This window comes from Pituophis catenifer, unplaced genomic scaffold (assembly GCF_029215685.1).
Source record: "Pituophis catenifer annectens isolate HBS135680 unplaced genomic scaffold, rPitCat1.0.hap2 SCAF_7, whole genome shotgun sequence".
In the NCBI taxonomy this organism is placed as follows: domain Eukaryota; kingdom Metazoa; phylum Chordata; class Lepidosauria; order Squamata; family Colubridae; genus Pituophis; species Pituophis catenifer.
Window position 1 is genome coordinate 54,308,832 of NW_027256887.1, and position 16,037 is coordinate 54,324,868.

Sequence of the window (16,037 nt, forward strand, 5' to 3'; positions counted from 1 at the left end):
GAAAATCTGTTTGCATGGGTGTCTTTGTTGTGTTAGCATCTTTCATGTTGCAATGATGCAAAATTTGTTCAATTTTATCCTCTTGTGAAAGACTAAACCCCTTCTGTGTTTTGTCAATCTGAACACCTAAATAAGTGCTAATATGACCCAATGATTTCAATGTGAAGTATCTCTGCAAAGCTTTGGCAAAAATTTCACTCATTTGCTTATTTGGACCAATATAAACAATATCATCAACATAAACAAGAACTATCTCATATGTATTGTTAGATCTTTTTGTGAACACGCACTCATCAGTTTCGGACTTAGTAAAGCCCATTGAATTTAGTTTGTCAGTAAGACATAAGTACCACAGTAAACCAGACTGTTTCAGACCATAAAGACTTGTTTAGAAACCAGATATCTCCTTCTTGCTGTCGGAACCCTGGAGGACCTCTCACGTAGATCTCTTCATCTAGGTCAGCATGTAGATAAGCCGTGTCAACATCGAACTGGAAAACTTCTAAACCAAGAATAGTTGTAGTTGCTAGAGCAATTTTTACACTTTCAGTTCAGACTGTTGGTGAGTAGGTATTTGTGTAGTCCTCAGGATAACGTTGAGCGAAACCCTGAGCTACAAATCTGGCCTTGTACAATGACTCACCATTTGGCTTCTTTTTGATTCTGTAGACCCATCGAGTGCCAATGACTTTTTTATTTGCTGGAGGTTTTGCAAGCGTAAACACTTTAAGTTTCTTTAGACTGTCCATTTCAACCTGCATTGCCTCATACCATTTCTCTTGCTCTGAATCAGGAAGATGTTTGATTTGTGTGAACGTATCAGGTGGAAGTGTAACATTGCAAATCAAAGGCAAGGGTGTTTTTGTCAGTTGCCAAGAATATCGTTGTGGAGGGATTCCCTTTGTGACCCTCTTGGAACGCTTCGGAACAACAGTCCATTCTTCTTCTGCTTCGTCCTCGTCCTCACATTCGTCGCTAGCGTCAGCATCCACGGCTTGCAAAGACGGAACATCAGGTTGAGAAGAACTAGTGTAATCTTGATCATCAATCTGCACAGCATCAGCAGTATCATCTCTAGGAAAATAAACTCCAGGATCATTGGAATGAAGTACGGTTGACAATGTAATTTGCATATTTGATAGCTTCACCCCAGTATGGCATACTAAGGTTGGCGTCTTCTAGGAGACAACGCATCATGATTTGCAGCACCCCTTGTGGTTTATCTGTGACTCCGTTGTGAGCCGGTGTATAAGAAGCCGACGTCTGATGAAGAATTCCATTCTTACGCATCCAGTCCTGGAAACACTGAGACATTAATTCAGCACCACGATCACTCTGGATTCTGGCGATGCGAACTTGGTGTTGGGTAGAAAAAAGAGCAGCAAAATCTTTAAAGATCTGAAAAGTCTCAGATTTTTCTTTCATAGGATATACATATCCATATCTAGAATAATTATCAACAATTGTTAGAAAATATTTTCTACCACCAAGTGTTGGCGGAAAAGGACCAACTATGTCTGTGTGAACCAAATCAAAAATGCGTGTTGACAGGCGTGTAGCGCGTTTGGGAATGGCTGCTGCTTTGGATTTGGCCTTTTTGCATACAGCACAATCCAAAAACACCTTACACCCCTTTAGATCCAAACCTTTTGCGAACTTCAGCATCTTCCTAAGAACACAGAAACTGGCATGCCCCAATCTTCTATGCCATTTATGGATATACCTGGAATGCAAAGGTTTACCAGTTAGTGAATTCTCAACATTAACAGTTTTATGAGGAACCTCAGGCTTGCTCTGAGCAACCTGTTTCCTAATTTTCATTTTGTTGGCTTTAGGAGCCTTTGGAGTAGCAACAGGATCTCTCACTGGAGCATCTCTCTCTGGGCCTGTGCTCTCCTCTTTTGGAGTTTGTATACTTGCCTGTGTTTGCGATTTAGGCTTTGGCTTTAAGTAATAAACACCACCAATTAACATGGTTTCAGCAACAATATCTCCATCTTTAACTATGTAACTTGCTTTCTCGAGGTGGTGAACCTGGAACTTTAATGCTCTAGACAAGTGACTCTGACTAAGCAAATTACTAGTTGATGTTGTTATATAATAAACATCAGGAATGAATGCATCGAGCTCTTCAACATAAACAGTTCCTTTTCCTTTGACCTGACAAGGGTGCTTGGAAAAAGAATCACGTTGAGCAGCTTGGGCAGGTTGCCGCCATGTGGCAGGGAGCAGGTACGTAATCAGCAAACCCATCTGCACCCCACGACCACACTTCACAAAAAGGGACTCACATCCGGCTATCTGAGGAACAGTGGCCTCCCTCGGACAAAGTCCAGAGTGTGCCCGCCCGTGTGAGTAGGGTCATGAATTAACTGAGTCAGGTCCATGGCCGTCATGGAAGCCATGAACTCCCGAGCCACCTCAGACGTTTCACCGATGGATGGCAGGTTGAAATCTCCCATGACCAAAAGTCTGGGGGTATCAACAGCCTCAGCTATGACGTTGAGCAGCTCAGGCAGGGCTGTTGCCACATGGCAGGGAGCCAGGTACGTGGGCTTGATCAACAAGCCCATCTGCACTCCACGGCCCCACAGCCAGTTATGGAGTATATGTTACTGCAGAAAGCTAGGATTACTTGGTGGTCTCTTTTTTTTTTTAATATTATGGAACTTTATTTCTGTCAACCTTCCAACTAACAGACTCAATAAAAGCAGGCATCTTCAGGAACTTTAAAATCCCAAAAGCATTTCTCTATTGAGTGGATCATTCTGGCACAGAAGAAAGCAAAACCAACTCTAAATTTTCCAGCGCAATCCTGCATAGTTAAAAATGAGTTTCATCCTCTCCTCCCATGGAACATTGTCCAATTAGTAATCAGCCTGTTATTTTAATAACTGTCCATATCTCGGCAGACACCTGCAGAAGTGTCCTTGGATCTCATGGTTGAAGATTAGTAATGTAGCTTATGCATTCCATCTCACCCTTCCCTCCCCCCTGTTCGTTGGCAAGTTGAAAAGCAATAATAGTCACAGGAAGCTTAAGCGTTTTTCAATCTTGACAATTTCCCTGTTGAGAATAATCTTTCCTGATTCCTTCTCTGGAACTGGAATGCTAACACGATGTCTTTGGGGTACTTCCTTAGCAAAAACCACTAGTGCTGAAATTGTCAAGAGTTTATTTTCCCTTTATCTTCTTGAAAGGCTCATTGGACAACTCATGTGCGAAGCAATTGAGGGATTTTCTCCCTTTTCTTTCTTTCCCTGTGTATTGGATAGTTCTGTAGGTATTTTCATTACTGCAGGACCTGTGTAACAGTCATTTTAACTCCTTGTTCAGCATTTTGACAGCAGACACTAAGATGATCATGAATCACTTTTGGATGATTTCTGAAGATTTGAAGTGAAAATGATGGTGATGTAGACATGACTTCCCTTTTACATCTGTTTGTGACTAATAATAAAAAAAATAAACCAAATTAATGTAGATTTCATTTTTATTTACTGAAATAGCCCAAGGAAGAGGAGGACAGAGAGGAGAAGGAGATTTGTTTAAACTTATTTCAGTTAACCTTTGTTGAAACTTACCATGTGTATGAAGTTTTAAACAGACAGTTCAAATGTAATCAAGGAGATATATGTGAGATTGAATTATGTCACAAACTGTATCCATTGCTTTTATATTTGCTTGTAATTTCCACTGTTTCACCACGTCAGACAAATGGTTATCCAACATCTTCTTTAAAACTTCCAGTGTTGGAACATTCACAATTTCTGGAGGCAAGTTTTTCCAATGATTAATTGTTCTAACTGTCAGGAAATTTCTCCTTAGTTCTAAGTTGCTTCGCTCCTTGATCAGTTTCCACCCATTGCTTCTTGTCCTACCCTCAGGTGCTTTGGAGAATAACTTGACTCCCTCTTCTTTGTGACAGCCCCTGAGATATTGGAACACTGCTATCATGTCTCCCCTAGTCCTTCTCACATGGGGGGGACACTCTGGACTTGATTTTGTCTCTGGTCAGTGGCAGAGTGATCTGGAAATAGGGGATTTAGTCATCGAGCCCTTGTCATGGTCTGATCACTCCCTCCTTCGCATGGACTTTCAAACCGCTACACCTCGCTGCAGGGAGACGGAACCGACTAGGTGGTTCCGTCCCAGACGCCTGATGGACCTGGATAGGTTCCTGACGGAGCTTGGGCCATTCCCTGAGGTTCTGGCTCACGGCGCGACTGAAGAACTGGTGGCCACCTGGGATAGGAAGGCAGCTGGAGCTTTGGACCACATCGTGGCTTTGCGGCCACTAACCCAGTGCCGATCTCAATTGGCTCTCTGGTTTTCCGAGGAGCTGAGAGAGATGAAGCGCCAGAAAAGACGCCTGGAGATTGATTGGAAGCCAGTCGCTCCGAATCTGACCAAACACTGGTGAGGTCTCATATTAAGATCTACCTAGTAGCGATAAAAGCGGCAAAATTTAATTATTTTTCCGCTCTTATTGGGTCTGCAGAGAACCGCCCAGCAGCCCTCTTTAGGGTGACCTGCTCCCTCCTTCATCTGGGAGTGAGGGACGACCCCTTGCAGGGCAGGGCTGAGGATTTTGTGCAATTCCTGCATGACAAAGTCACTCAGATTCGGGAAGGTCTGGACTCTGGTTGGGTAGATCTGGATGGGATAACGGAGGGGGGTCTTGAGAATGTTATCTGGGAGGGGTTTGACCTTGTGACTCCCGAGGACGTGGACAGGATTCTGGGGTGGCTTAGCGCTGTCACATGTTTATTGGATCCGTATCCCTCCTGGTTGATGCTGGCCTCCCGGGAGGTTACATGAGGCTGGCTCCAGGGGATTATTAACGCTTCTTTGAGTGAGGGTTCCTCTTTGAAAGAGGCGGTGGTATGGCCCCTCCTCAAGGAGCCTTCCCTGGACCTGGCTGTATTAGCGAATTATTGCCCAGTCTCCAACCTTCGCTTTATGGCAAAGGTTGTTGAGAGTGTGGTGGCGCGACAAGTTCCCCAGTACCTGGATGAAGCCAGTTATCTAGATCCATTCCAGTCGGGCTTCAGGCCAGGGCACAGCACGGAAACGGCATTGGTCGCATTGGTTGATGATCTCTGGAGGGCTCGGGACAGGAGTTGCTCCTCTGTCCTGGTCCTATTAGATCTCTCAGCGGCTTTTGATACCATCGACCATGGTATCATGCTGCGACGATTGGAGGAGTTGAGAGTGGGGGGGGCACCGTGCTGCAGTGGTTCTCCTCCTTCCTCTCCGACCGTGTGCAGTTTGTGTTGGCAGGGGAGCAGAGGTCGACCTCAAAGCACCTTGTATGTGGGGTGCCACAAGGGTCAGTCCTCTCGCCCCTTCTGTTCAACATTTATGTGAAACTGCTGGGTGAGATCATCCGTGGTTTTGGGGTGAGATTCCACCAGTACGCTGATGATACTCAGCTATACATCTCCACCCCGGACCACCCCAATGATGCCCTTGACGTGATGTCCCAGTGCCTGGAGGCTGTGCGGATCTGGATGGGGAGAAACAAGCTCAAACTCAACCCCTTCTAAGACCGAGTGGCTGTGGCTCCCGGCGTCCCAGTATAGTCAGCTGGTCCCATCACTGACTATTGGGGGCGAGACCTTGGCCCCCTCAGAGAGGGCTCGCAACTTGGGCATTCTCCTGGATGCACGGCTGTATTTGGGAGATCACATGATGGCCGTGGCCAGGGGAGCTTTTTATCGGGTTCACCTGATGCACCAGTTGCGTCCCTTTCTGAACCGCGATGCCCTGCGCACGGTCACTCATGCCCTCGTCACGTCACGTCTGGATCTACTGCAACGCTCTCTACATGGGGCTCCCCTTGAAGAGCACTCGGAGGCTCCAGCTGGTCCAGAATGCGGCCGCGCGGGTGGTTATGGGTGCGACTCAGCGCACCCACGTAACACCCCTCCTGCGCAAGCTGCACTGGCTCCCGGTGGTCCCGGGTGCGATTCCAGGTGTTGGTTACTACCTTCAAAGCGCTCCATGGCTTAGGACCGGGGTATATACAAGACCGTCTTCTGCCAGCAACAACCTCCCACCGGCCAGTACGCTCCCACAGAAAGGGACTCCTCAGGGTGCCGTTGTCCAAACAATGCCGACTGGCGACACCCAGGGGGAGAGCCTTCTCTGTGGGGGCACCAGCCCTCTGGAATGAGCTGCCCTTAGAACTTCGTCTTATCCCCGACCTGCGTACTTTTTGCCGCGCCCTTAAGACCCTTCTGTTTCAACAAGCCGGACTGGCCTAGTATGAATTTTTAAAATGTATGTATGTTTTAATTCGCAGTCAAATTTTATATTCGATTTTAATTGGTTTTAAATTTTATAAATCTATGTAATATTTTAATATGGCTGTACACCACCCTGAGCCCTTTGGGAGAAGGGCGGTATAGAAATCTAATAAACTCTTAAACTCTTCTTTTCATTTCAGTCCTTTCTTTTACTTATCCCTGGTTCCAAAACATTGTGAAAAAGTCAAAAGGTATTAGAATCTATATAAAGTCTTGTAAAATATTTAATTTCTTTCTCTTTCTCAAAATTTCTTTTAGCACTTTTCTATTTCTTTACTAATGAATTAATAAAGTGCTTAAATAAAGCAAGGAAACCAGACACCAGATGTCACTAATCATGACATGTATTATTGCAATACAATCCTGTAAAATTGGACAATATTTACTGGCAGAAAATAATCTCTGAATAAATTCTAGTATTACATTTCTTTTCTCTAGTTTTTCAGGTTATAAAAGTGTATCCTATCTTGATCTATACAATTTAATATTTCAGTAGTTAACCCTGTGTTTTTTCTCCTTTTCTGTATGCTTCTCTCTCTATAGATCCTCAGTCTAATTTATGTCTATAAATTCTCTACAATTTTCCATATAATCAGGAAAGTATTTATAATTTGTAAAATAAACAGAAAATCTACACACTAAATTTTAAAAGTAACCTGCATTTGTTATGCTTAGCATATGTGATACCTGCTCTTCATTTTGAGAGAGAAGAAATTGGACCTCTGCTTACGTTGCATACTATTCTGTAACAAGGAAAGATCTCTCGTTGTTTAATTGGAAAGTGCATTTTATCTTTCAATAATATTTTTCTTGAGTGCTGTCTAAGTACAAAAACAAGATATCTGTCATGCCCCAGAGCCTGAATATGCTGAATCTGAGGAGGAAAACAAGCCAGAGCTGGAGCCAAGGGAAACCGAGGGGGCAGCTTCATTGGCTTCAGGGGAATGTTGGGAGGAGGCAGGCCAGGGCTCCTTAAGAGTGGGACAGCTTGCTAGCAGGGAGGAATGGGGCCAGGATGACCAACAGAGGTTAGGCAGTGGAAATGAGGAGCAAAGGAGTTCAGGCGGTGAGCAAGAACCACCCCCTCTTGATCCCCGAGCACAGAGAGTGGAGAGGAAGTGAGAACAATGTAGGCCAACCTGATGACTCAGAAAGAGAGCGCCCCGCCCCTCTTCACAAGGCACACCTGGGGATTGAATCTTAAGGAGACACTGTGGGGAGGTGTGTTTGTTGGGAACAAACACTGAATTCATGGAGTTTTGTGTGCCATTGCCGATGTTTGGAGTTTCCTGGACTTGCTTTATTTCTTGCTTCCTGGATTAATTGCCTTGTTTCTTTGCTTCCTGAAACCATTGCCATGTTCCTTTGCTTCCTGGACTCATTGACTTATTCCCTTGCCCCGCTGCATTTCTTACTTTGCAGCCATTGTGCTCACACCATTTTGCTGGACTACTTGCAGCCAGAGGCTGCTGGAGGTGTGTGTTTGTGTTGTGTGTGTGTGATCACTTTGCTCTGGGGCTTGCCATAATGTAGGAACATTTAGGTGAAAGTTGGTGCAATAAAGGAGCTGACTGTGTTGCCTCTGTGCCTTGCCCCAGATCATCACAGTATAATCAAATACATTTAAAACATTGATTGATTGATTGATTGATTGATTGATTGATTGATTGATTGGATTTATATTGCCGCCTATTCACACATGGTGACTCAAGGCGGCTTACAGAATATAAAGCCTCATATAAAAATAATAAAACTAATAAAAGAAGAGTCATATAATAAATTAATACAATTACTATCAACTATTTTGGAAATATAGAGTATGCCAATTCCTTTTATCCCTATAGCAGATTCTGGATATACTGACTGCAATCTTCTATAATTATATAATATATAAATAATATACATTATCTAAATCAATGTCTTATTTATCCATAGGTCAAGGTAGGGAATTTTGTGTATGAAGTTCCGAATGAAAACAAAAACTATTCATTCTTCTACATTCTTTTGTTAATCCCGATAGTAATTGCGGGTAAGTAACTGCATACTTATCTCTATCCATTAATTTGTTACAAAACTGGCTGCATACGATAGTCAATGAAAATAAAATAAATGAAAATAAACCAAGTCATTTGATACAGCTCAAAGCTCTGCCAGTCACCCAAATCATCAGCTAAACCCACTTAGAGTCATCAGAGAGCACTTTACCCATAATCATCTCACAGCTCAAGAAGTTCTGCTTATACTGCATCTGACTAATGATCCATTCTATTCTTTTCTCTCCCTTGCTATATGCAAAACCTTTCCAAGGCCTCAGACTGAATTACCTAAATTCTTCAGTTCCATCAATATAATGAACTTTATGGATTTTCCTTCCTAGGCAGAGGCCTCCAAATCTTGTCAAGATTTGCCACAGTGTGAGATGACAGAAAGGAAGGCTTTTGAGGAAGGAGAACCATACTCCCAAAATTGTGGAGCTTGCTTAGGCCTTCTACTACTACTTACAGTTCTAGTATTATTTTTAGTTTTTTTTTGTAGCCTGCAGATACTTTTAATATATTGATTTAAATATATTGAATGTCAGTTTAAACTTGGCCACTCTGAGCTGCACCAGTTTTCAGATATTTTTGTCCTTTTAAAACAAATTATAAGTATGTATGTATTAGGACAGATGGCATGATAACACCTTGTTAGCTTAATGTTATTTTTTTTTAGTTGCATTTTTTGTCACCCAGCGAAAGTCCAAACAATTAAATCAAAAATTAAGTGAACATCTGGAACTATTGGAATGTGAACTTCGTAAAGAAATACGGGAAGGTAAATTTATATCAGCAGAATGCATGTGAATGAATTGACACTTGGGTATAAAAGTCCCCAGAATTGTTGCATTGTTTTTATGCAATTGTTTTATCATTGTATCAAATACAGAAATTTAGTTTTGTACCTACATTACCACACTACATGACAGAATTGTGGAGGAAACATCTTTTTCTGCAAAATTCCTTTAATATTCTTTATAAAACCCTTTGTAAAATTGTCTTATAAACTACCTTTACTATTGCAAAACTTCAGTGCTCGTTTTAGCCAATCTCCCCTTGTTCGTAGGAAACAAGAACTGTATATACAAATAAACAAATATAAATAGACCTACAAGGTCTACTCTCATAGAAAGAGGTCAGTAATAGATAAATGTATGTAGATGTTGCCAATATCAGAAATAACGTGCAAAGAAATTTCTTAAGACTAGACAAATGGTTTATGCATTTGCAATAATGTTAACTTTAGCTACAGCTAAAACACATGATTTCTCCAATTTAATAAAGCAAAAGTCATTCCTTAAATATCTCATACTAAGTTTTTGTATATTAAGAGAAAAACTATTTTTATGCGTTTATCTTAAATCTTCATGTGATTGAAAGAGCCTGTTCTGACACATAATGCATAGTTGTCTTTATTGGAGTTTGGATTAAACTTTTCCACAGAGTATTATTGCTGATCTTACAATAAATAATCATTTGATATCCCTTGTTCATTTCTGTGTTGTATACAAAAATGGATTTTAAAAATCTGCATATTAAAAAGATAGTTTTGTATATTCCACAGAAATAAATACATGTACACAAATGTATGCACAAACACACATACTGATAACCATTTCTTTCCTTATCATTTCTTTCCAGAATTACAGTGAAAATTGTTATTAGAATGTAACTTTATAAAAATAAACACTACAGCAGACTTTTTTGTTTTATAGGATTTATTGAACTACAAGTTGAAGAATTGGATATAGTTGATAGCTTTGGAACAATTCCATTTCTTGATTATAAACATTTTGTTCTTAGGACATTTTTCCCAGAGGTAAATGATTGTCTACAACAAACAAGTAATTGAAATAATGTATTTTAATTTATTAAATGTAACCTGCCCAACTCCATTAAAACTCTAGATAATGCATAGTTTCATTTTTTTCAAAAATAAAATAGACCACACAACACAAAAATAACATCTGGAGAAAGAACCAACATTTCACAAATCAGATAGTTGATAAGGATCTGCTTTGAATCTTACAATTTTAAAATGCCAATGATCATTCAGTTTGCAATTGAAAAAGTTTTTCTAATTCATCAATCCATTTGCAAAGTATCATCTTCCTTCAAGGTGATGGAATAGGGATAATAAAAATAGAAGTGAAATTCAGGGTTCCTTCTCAACATATGCAAATCTTTGGTATTTTAAAAAAGGACAAATATGGCAGTGTTTTAGATCAGAGGTCTCGAAACTTTAAGTCTTGTGGACTTCAACTCCCAGAATTCCCTGGCCAGTCTTAAAGTTGCTAAGTTCTTGTTTATTTCTTCATTTTTTTGAATAGTGAGACCTTTCCTGTTATAGAAAGAGTCAGTATATCCTGGTGCCCCCCCCACCCCAATCAGTTTCCATCCTCTGTGATGATGTAGGGTGAGTAAAAGGGTTTCAAATGACAAATATTTCAGCTTTGAATCAGCATTAGTTTTGTTTTTCTTTTCTTAAGAAATGATTACTGAACAAGTAGTTTTCAGTATGCAGCTAATTTACAAAGCCCATGGTTTCTAAGAATTTTCAGATTACTTTCATTTGTAGTTTAGAGAGGGAACATTCAGAATACATCATTACACCTCATCAAAATCAGCATCATCTTTATATTTATGCTGCAAATGTTTAGAAAATGTTTAATGTTGTATTCACAATTTTTTTGTTTAGGCTATAGGTATTTCGTCTATATTTATTGAAGACTCTAATGAACCTCTAGTAAGTATAAGTACCTATATTTTTCATTCTTTTAAGTTTGTTATGCTTTTAAAAAATATTTCTAAGATATAGATTTTTGTACAAAATCTACAAATATTGCATATCCAAGCTGGGACAGATATTGCAAGAACTCTGAGAAGTTTTACTCAGAGGAATAATGTGTTCCTTTATCCATCTCCTTTGTATTTCTTGTAACATCAATATCTATAGCAGGATTTCTAAATATCAGAGTATGATTTTTGCAGTTTTAAGAATTAAATATATACGACATTAAAAATAGGTGAACAATAATGTCATTTATGTCTTTCATTTCTTTCAGAGCAAAGACCAGGGTCTATATGCATTAATTTGTAACAAAAAATTTCTTGTTACGCTGATTCACATTCTTGAAAAACAGAAAACCTTTGATATAAAAGATAGGTATGCTATAAAATTTAAATTCTGCAAGTTGTATAAAACTGGGGACAAATCGTGATTTTTTGGGTTAAAATAGTCAAAATATTTTTTGAAAGTGCCTTCCTACTTGTTGATTTCTTCACTTTTGGAAAAGTCTTCTCATCTTGAATAGAATATGTCACCCTGTGTTATGATAAGCCATATAAGTCTTATCAATTAATAATTTCACTTTCATCTAGCCTTTGCATTTGGGAGATTGTGTGAATACTTCCCAACTGATGTTGATGTTGGAAATAAGGCATTTATATTATTCATAATAAAGCCATTTTTTATTCCAATTCAGATGTGAAAAAGTTCTGCAGGTTAATTTTCTGTTGCATAATTTATATAATTTGAGCCATTAGGTGATTGAAAAATAACCAGTTTTATTGTCTGAACAAAACACAGGTGTTTATTGATAAGCATTAGTTTTATGCTTCCTATCCTTTTCTTCACCTGTATAATGGCTAACAGAGTTTACATTCATAATATTCAGATTCTTAACTCTGTAAACAGTACAGATTTTGTTTATATTTCTAGCCTTAATTCGTGACCTTGCCAATAAATGCTCTGCTCTTAGATGTACTAGGCTACCTTTGATTATCAATCCTATCCAAGAAGCTTCTTGACTCTAGACGTTGTGAATGCTCCAACACTGGAGGTTCATAAGAAGAGTTCGGACAACTATTTGTCTGAGATCGGACAACTATTTGTTTGCTCGAGCAGGGGGTTGGATTAGAAGACCTCCAAGGTCCCTTCCAACTCTATTTATTCTGTGTTCTAGACCCTTTATATTTAGTAGTTCCAGAAATCATCTCATGTTTTTGTATGGCACATGACAAGATGTGAGTGAGTTTGGATCAAGCTAGTGGTGTTATTATAAGGTAATAATTCAGATTCCTAACATGCAGAATTATTGTTAACCTGTTTTTTTTTCTCTTTTTAAACAGATGCTTGTTTGCATCTTTTTTGACAATTGCACTACAGACCAATCTAGTCTATTTAACTAATATTCTAGAAGTTTTGACAAAAGATTTGATGGAGCAGTCTAGCAATATGCAACCTAAGCTGATGCTAAGGCGCACAGAATCAGTAGTAGAAAAGCTGCTTACAAACTGGATGTCAGTTTGCCTTTCTGGTTTCCTTCGGGCAAGTATTATATATTATATGTTTTCGCTATATAGCATCAGTGAGCAAGAGACTGGTTTATTTGCATGCAGATTTTCCTGCTCACATTTTCCACGGTCTCCTAGCAGCCTTGATCACCCACTTTATTTTGACTTTATTTTGCTTTATTTTGACACTGTGGACTGCTGGCACAAGCTCTGCAGACAGCCTCTTATTTTAATTAAATTAAATTTCATAAACTTGGTGTTCTTAATGAATTAAATAAATTCAGATTGATACACGAGGCATAAGTAATCTATTACTTTAAACATTCCTGAATATTTCCTGCAGAAGCCACTTTGACATGAGGGGGAAAAAATCTGATCAGCTGCATGTTAATTTAATTTATTACATACAAGTATCATATTAGTTACAGCTTTTCAGCATTCATATGCCAAATATAGATTCAAAGAAATAGTTTGGTTTCAAAGTTTTGTGTGAATTGAAAATGCATATTTTTCAAAACGGATTTGAACTACAACTGGGGCATACTTAATACTTTCCCTTTCCTTCTTTTTCACAGCACATTCATTAAACAATTGCAAAGACATGTAACAAAAGAAAATAAGTGTGTTTCATTTTCTTTCATAGGAAACAGTTGGGGAACCATTCTTTTTACTTGTAACAACTTTAAATCAAAGGATTATCAAGGGTCCTGTGGATGCAATATCTTGCAAGGCCCTATACACACTAAATGAAGACTGGTTACTGTGGCAAGCGCCTGAATTCAGCACAGTGGTATGTTACCTAATGACTTTATGACTGGAACCAGGACAGTTTGTATGAAAGAAGCATATATTCCAATAAAGGCTTTGCATGATGTATTTTAAAAATCAAGATTCAGTGCCAAGAAAGGTTAACCCTTTAACTTAATTTAATTGACAGGTATTTAATGTACCTTAGTATCTATTCATCTAGTTATGGAAATGGGCAAAGAATTATTATATTATTTTTATATTTTTTGTTGAAGATGAATTAGCCCCAGAAAATTGAAAACAGTTCCATTCTATAAAATTTTCTCCAAGTATTTATTTCATCTTTTCAATCCTGTCTTTGTGGTAATAAGTATCTCAACACAATCAACAGTATAGGTCAGAGGTAGCATAAAGCTCAGTGGAATTATTTTATCATTCTGTTTCTGAAACTATGCTTAGTGGTTTGCACCACCCACAAATCAGTCATTTCAACAGGAAGCAATTTTCAAAATATGTACATAATACCATCCTTCTTATCAAGGATGCAGGGTTGCATGTTATTCATACACTCGACTACACAGGTAGGCCTTGACATACAACAGTTCATTTGGTAATTGTTCAAAGTTACTACGTCACTGAAAAAAGTGATATGACATTTATCTCTGTGAATGGTAAGAGGAAAGCATAATATTGGAAATTAAAGAAAGAGAGCTATTTATGTATCCATGGTTTTTGTGGTGTTGTAAACAATTCCCTTCCAATATGCTCAAGGTGATCTAAATAGTTCAGAGCTGTGGGAGAATGCAAAAACTATTCTGATAGTTTGTTCCATCTTAGTTGTACCACCTGGTGCTCATTTTCTTCATGTGGAAAAGGTCAGCTACGGAGAGGTTTGACAGGATAACCTCATTCTTTAGCCCTGGGAATATTCATTATCAAATACTATGGGTTTCCTGTGAAATTGCTTTTCTAAACCACTTATTTAGAAAAATAACCACAAAGGAAAGGAAAGTGAGAAAAGGGAAGAGCAGGTTTGTATTTGTACAGCCTAAGGCCAAGTTGTAGTTTTGTCTGAAGATGGGCAGCATGATCAGAATTCTAAAAAGCCCATGGATTACTTCCTATGTGTCTGTAAAAAGCCCTGGTGATTGTTTTTTCTTTAGCTGTAGATTTGAGAATATAATAAAGTAAATCTCAGCAAACTGTCATTTGTTATCTTGAATTACTGGAGTTTACTGTAATAAGTACTACCCTAAATAAATACTACAGGATATAAGTACTAGCCATAACTACTACTCTGAAAGCTTGGAGATGGTGAATTTTATGGAGTTTATCTGACAAAATCTAGACTGGACCATATAGGAAAAAGAATTGCAGAGAATGAATTATGGAAAGAGGGAAACCCTTGTCAGAATGAAAACATTGGACAAGCAGTGATAGGACATAGAAGTAATAAAGAAAACAGGGAAAGATTGTGTGTGAAGGTTGTTCATTGTGTATGTATCTGAGGAAAGAAGAATGTGCATTTGGAGGTTTATCCAAGAGAAATGTGAAGTATGATAATAATTTAGAAATCAGTGAATGCCATTCTTCCTGTTAAGTATTCCTAATAATCCTTATTATGTGTATTTTCTATCCAGTTTCAACTTTTAAGTCACTTTGAATGAATATTCACACTTTTCCAGGTATTAAATGTTGTCTTTGAAAATATCCAAGAAAATGAGTCCAGTGGCGCTACTCAGAATATCCAAGTTAAAATATTGGATTGTGACACCATTGGACAGGTCAAAGAGAAGATCCTACAGGCCTTTCTGAACAAGAACGGATCCCTCTATGGTCTCCAGCTAAGAGAAATGGGCCTGAGTAAGATACTAATAGTGCTATACTAGTTATAAATTCAAAAATAGCTTTTTGTTTTTGTTTCTCCACAACTATATAATTGTTTTTATTATTTACTTTAAATAGTATTGTTTGCATTTTTAAAAACAAAAAATTATTATTTCACTATTTAATGTATGAACTATAAGATTAACCTATTGAAGTTATTTAGTATAATTTATTACCTGAATATGTCTTGCATTTTTTTTGTAAATACATTTGTGGCTTTTTGCTGAAAAAGTACAATAGAAATGCACCCCTGTTATAGCTTAGCTGCACTGCTTTCTGAGTGCTTTCAGATACAATTCAAGGTGCTGATTGTCACCTATAAGAAGCATGTCTTGGGGCGGGGAGGCTATATAAATTGAACAAACAAACAAAACCCTCCACAGTCTGGAGCTTTATTTGTAGATCTGCCTCTCCCCAGTTGCTTCCATCAGGCATGTTATCAGTCCCATCAGTTACAGAATGTCATCTTGCAGGACTCAGAAAGTGATCCTTTTCTATTGCAGCCATAGAGATTAGACTGACCATGACCCAGCTGATTTGTCAGAATGTTCTAAGGCTTGGATTTGATTCCATGGGCTGGGAGGTTAGTTGGAGTCCGTGATATGTTGGGCTTTTCTCAGTTATCATGTTAGGATTTAATACATTGTTGGTTCTGAACTTTATTTTGTTCTGTGTTTTTTATAAGTTACTAGCCATCCAGGTTGTTACATAGAAATGGAAAGTGATAAAAATCAAATAAAATTGATCTTATCATAAAAAT

General features: G+C 38.6%; 1 protein-coding gene across 1 annotated transcript in view; it reads left to right on the forward strand.

The window, feature by feature from the left end:
• PLXNC1 (plexin C1) overlaps nt 1-16,037 on the forward strand; it is a 78,215-nt gene that overhangs the window by 47,521 nt on the left and 14,657 nt on the right. Inside the window, exons 15-22 of the mRNA XM_070946665.1 lie at nt 8,247-8,340; nt 9,024-9,125; nt 10,063-10,166; nt 11,046-11,093; nt 11,413-11,513; nt 12,479-12,677; nt 13,287-13,433; nt 15,076-15,253. Of these exons, the coding sequence (XP_070802766.1) occupies nt 8,247-8,340; nt 9,024-9,125; nt 10,063-10,166; nt 11,046-11,093; nt 11,413-11,513; nt 12,479-12,677; nt 13,287-13,433; nt 15,076-15,253 (973 nt within the window). The remainder of the gene's footprint in view (nt 1-8,246; nt 8,341-9,023; nt 9,126-10,062; nt 10,167-11,045; nt 11,094-11,412; nt 11,514-12,478; nt 12,678-13,286; nt 13,434-15,075; nt 15,254-16,037) is intronic.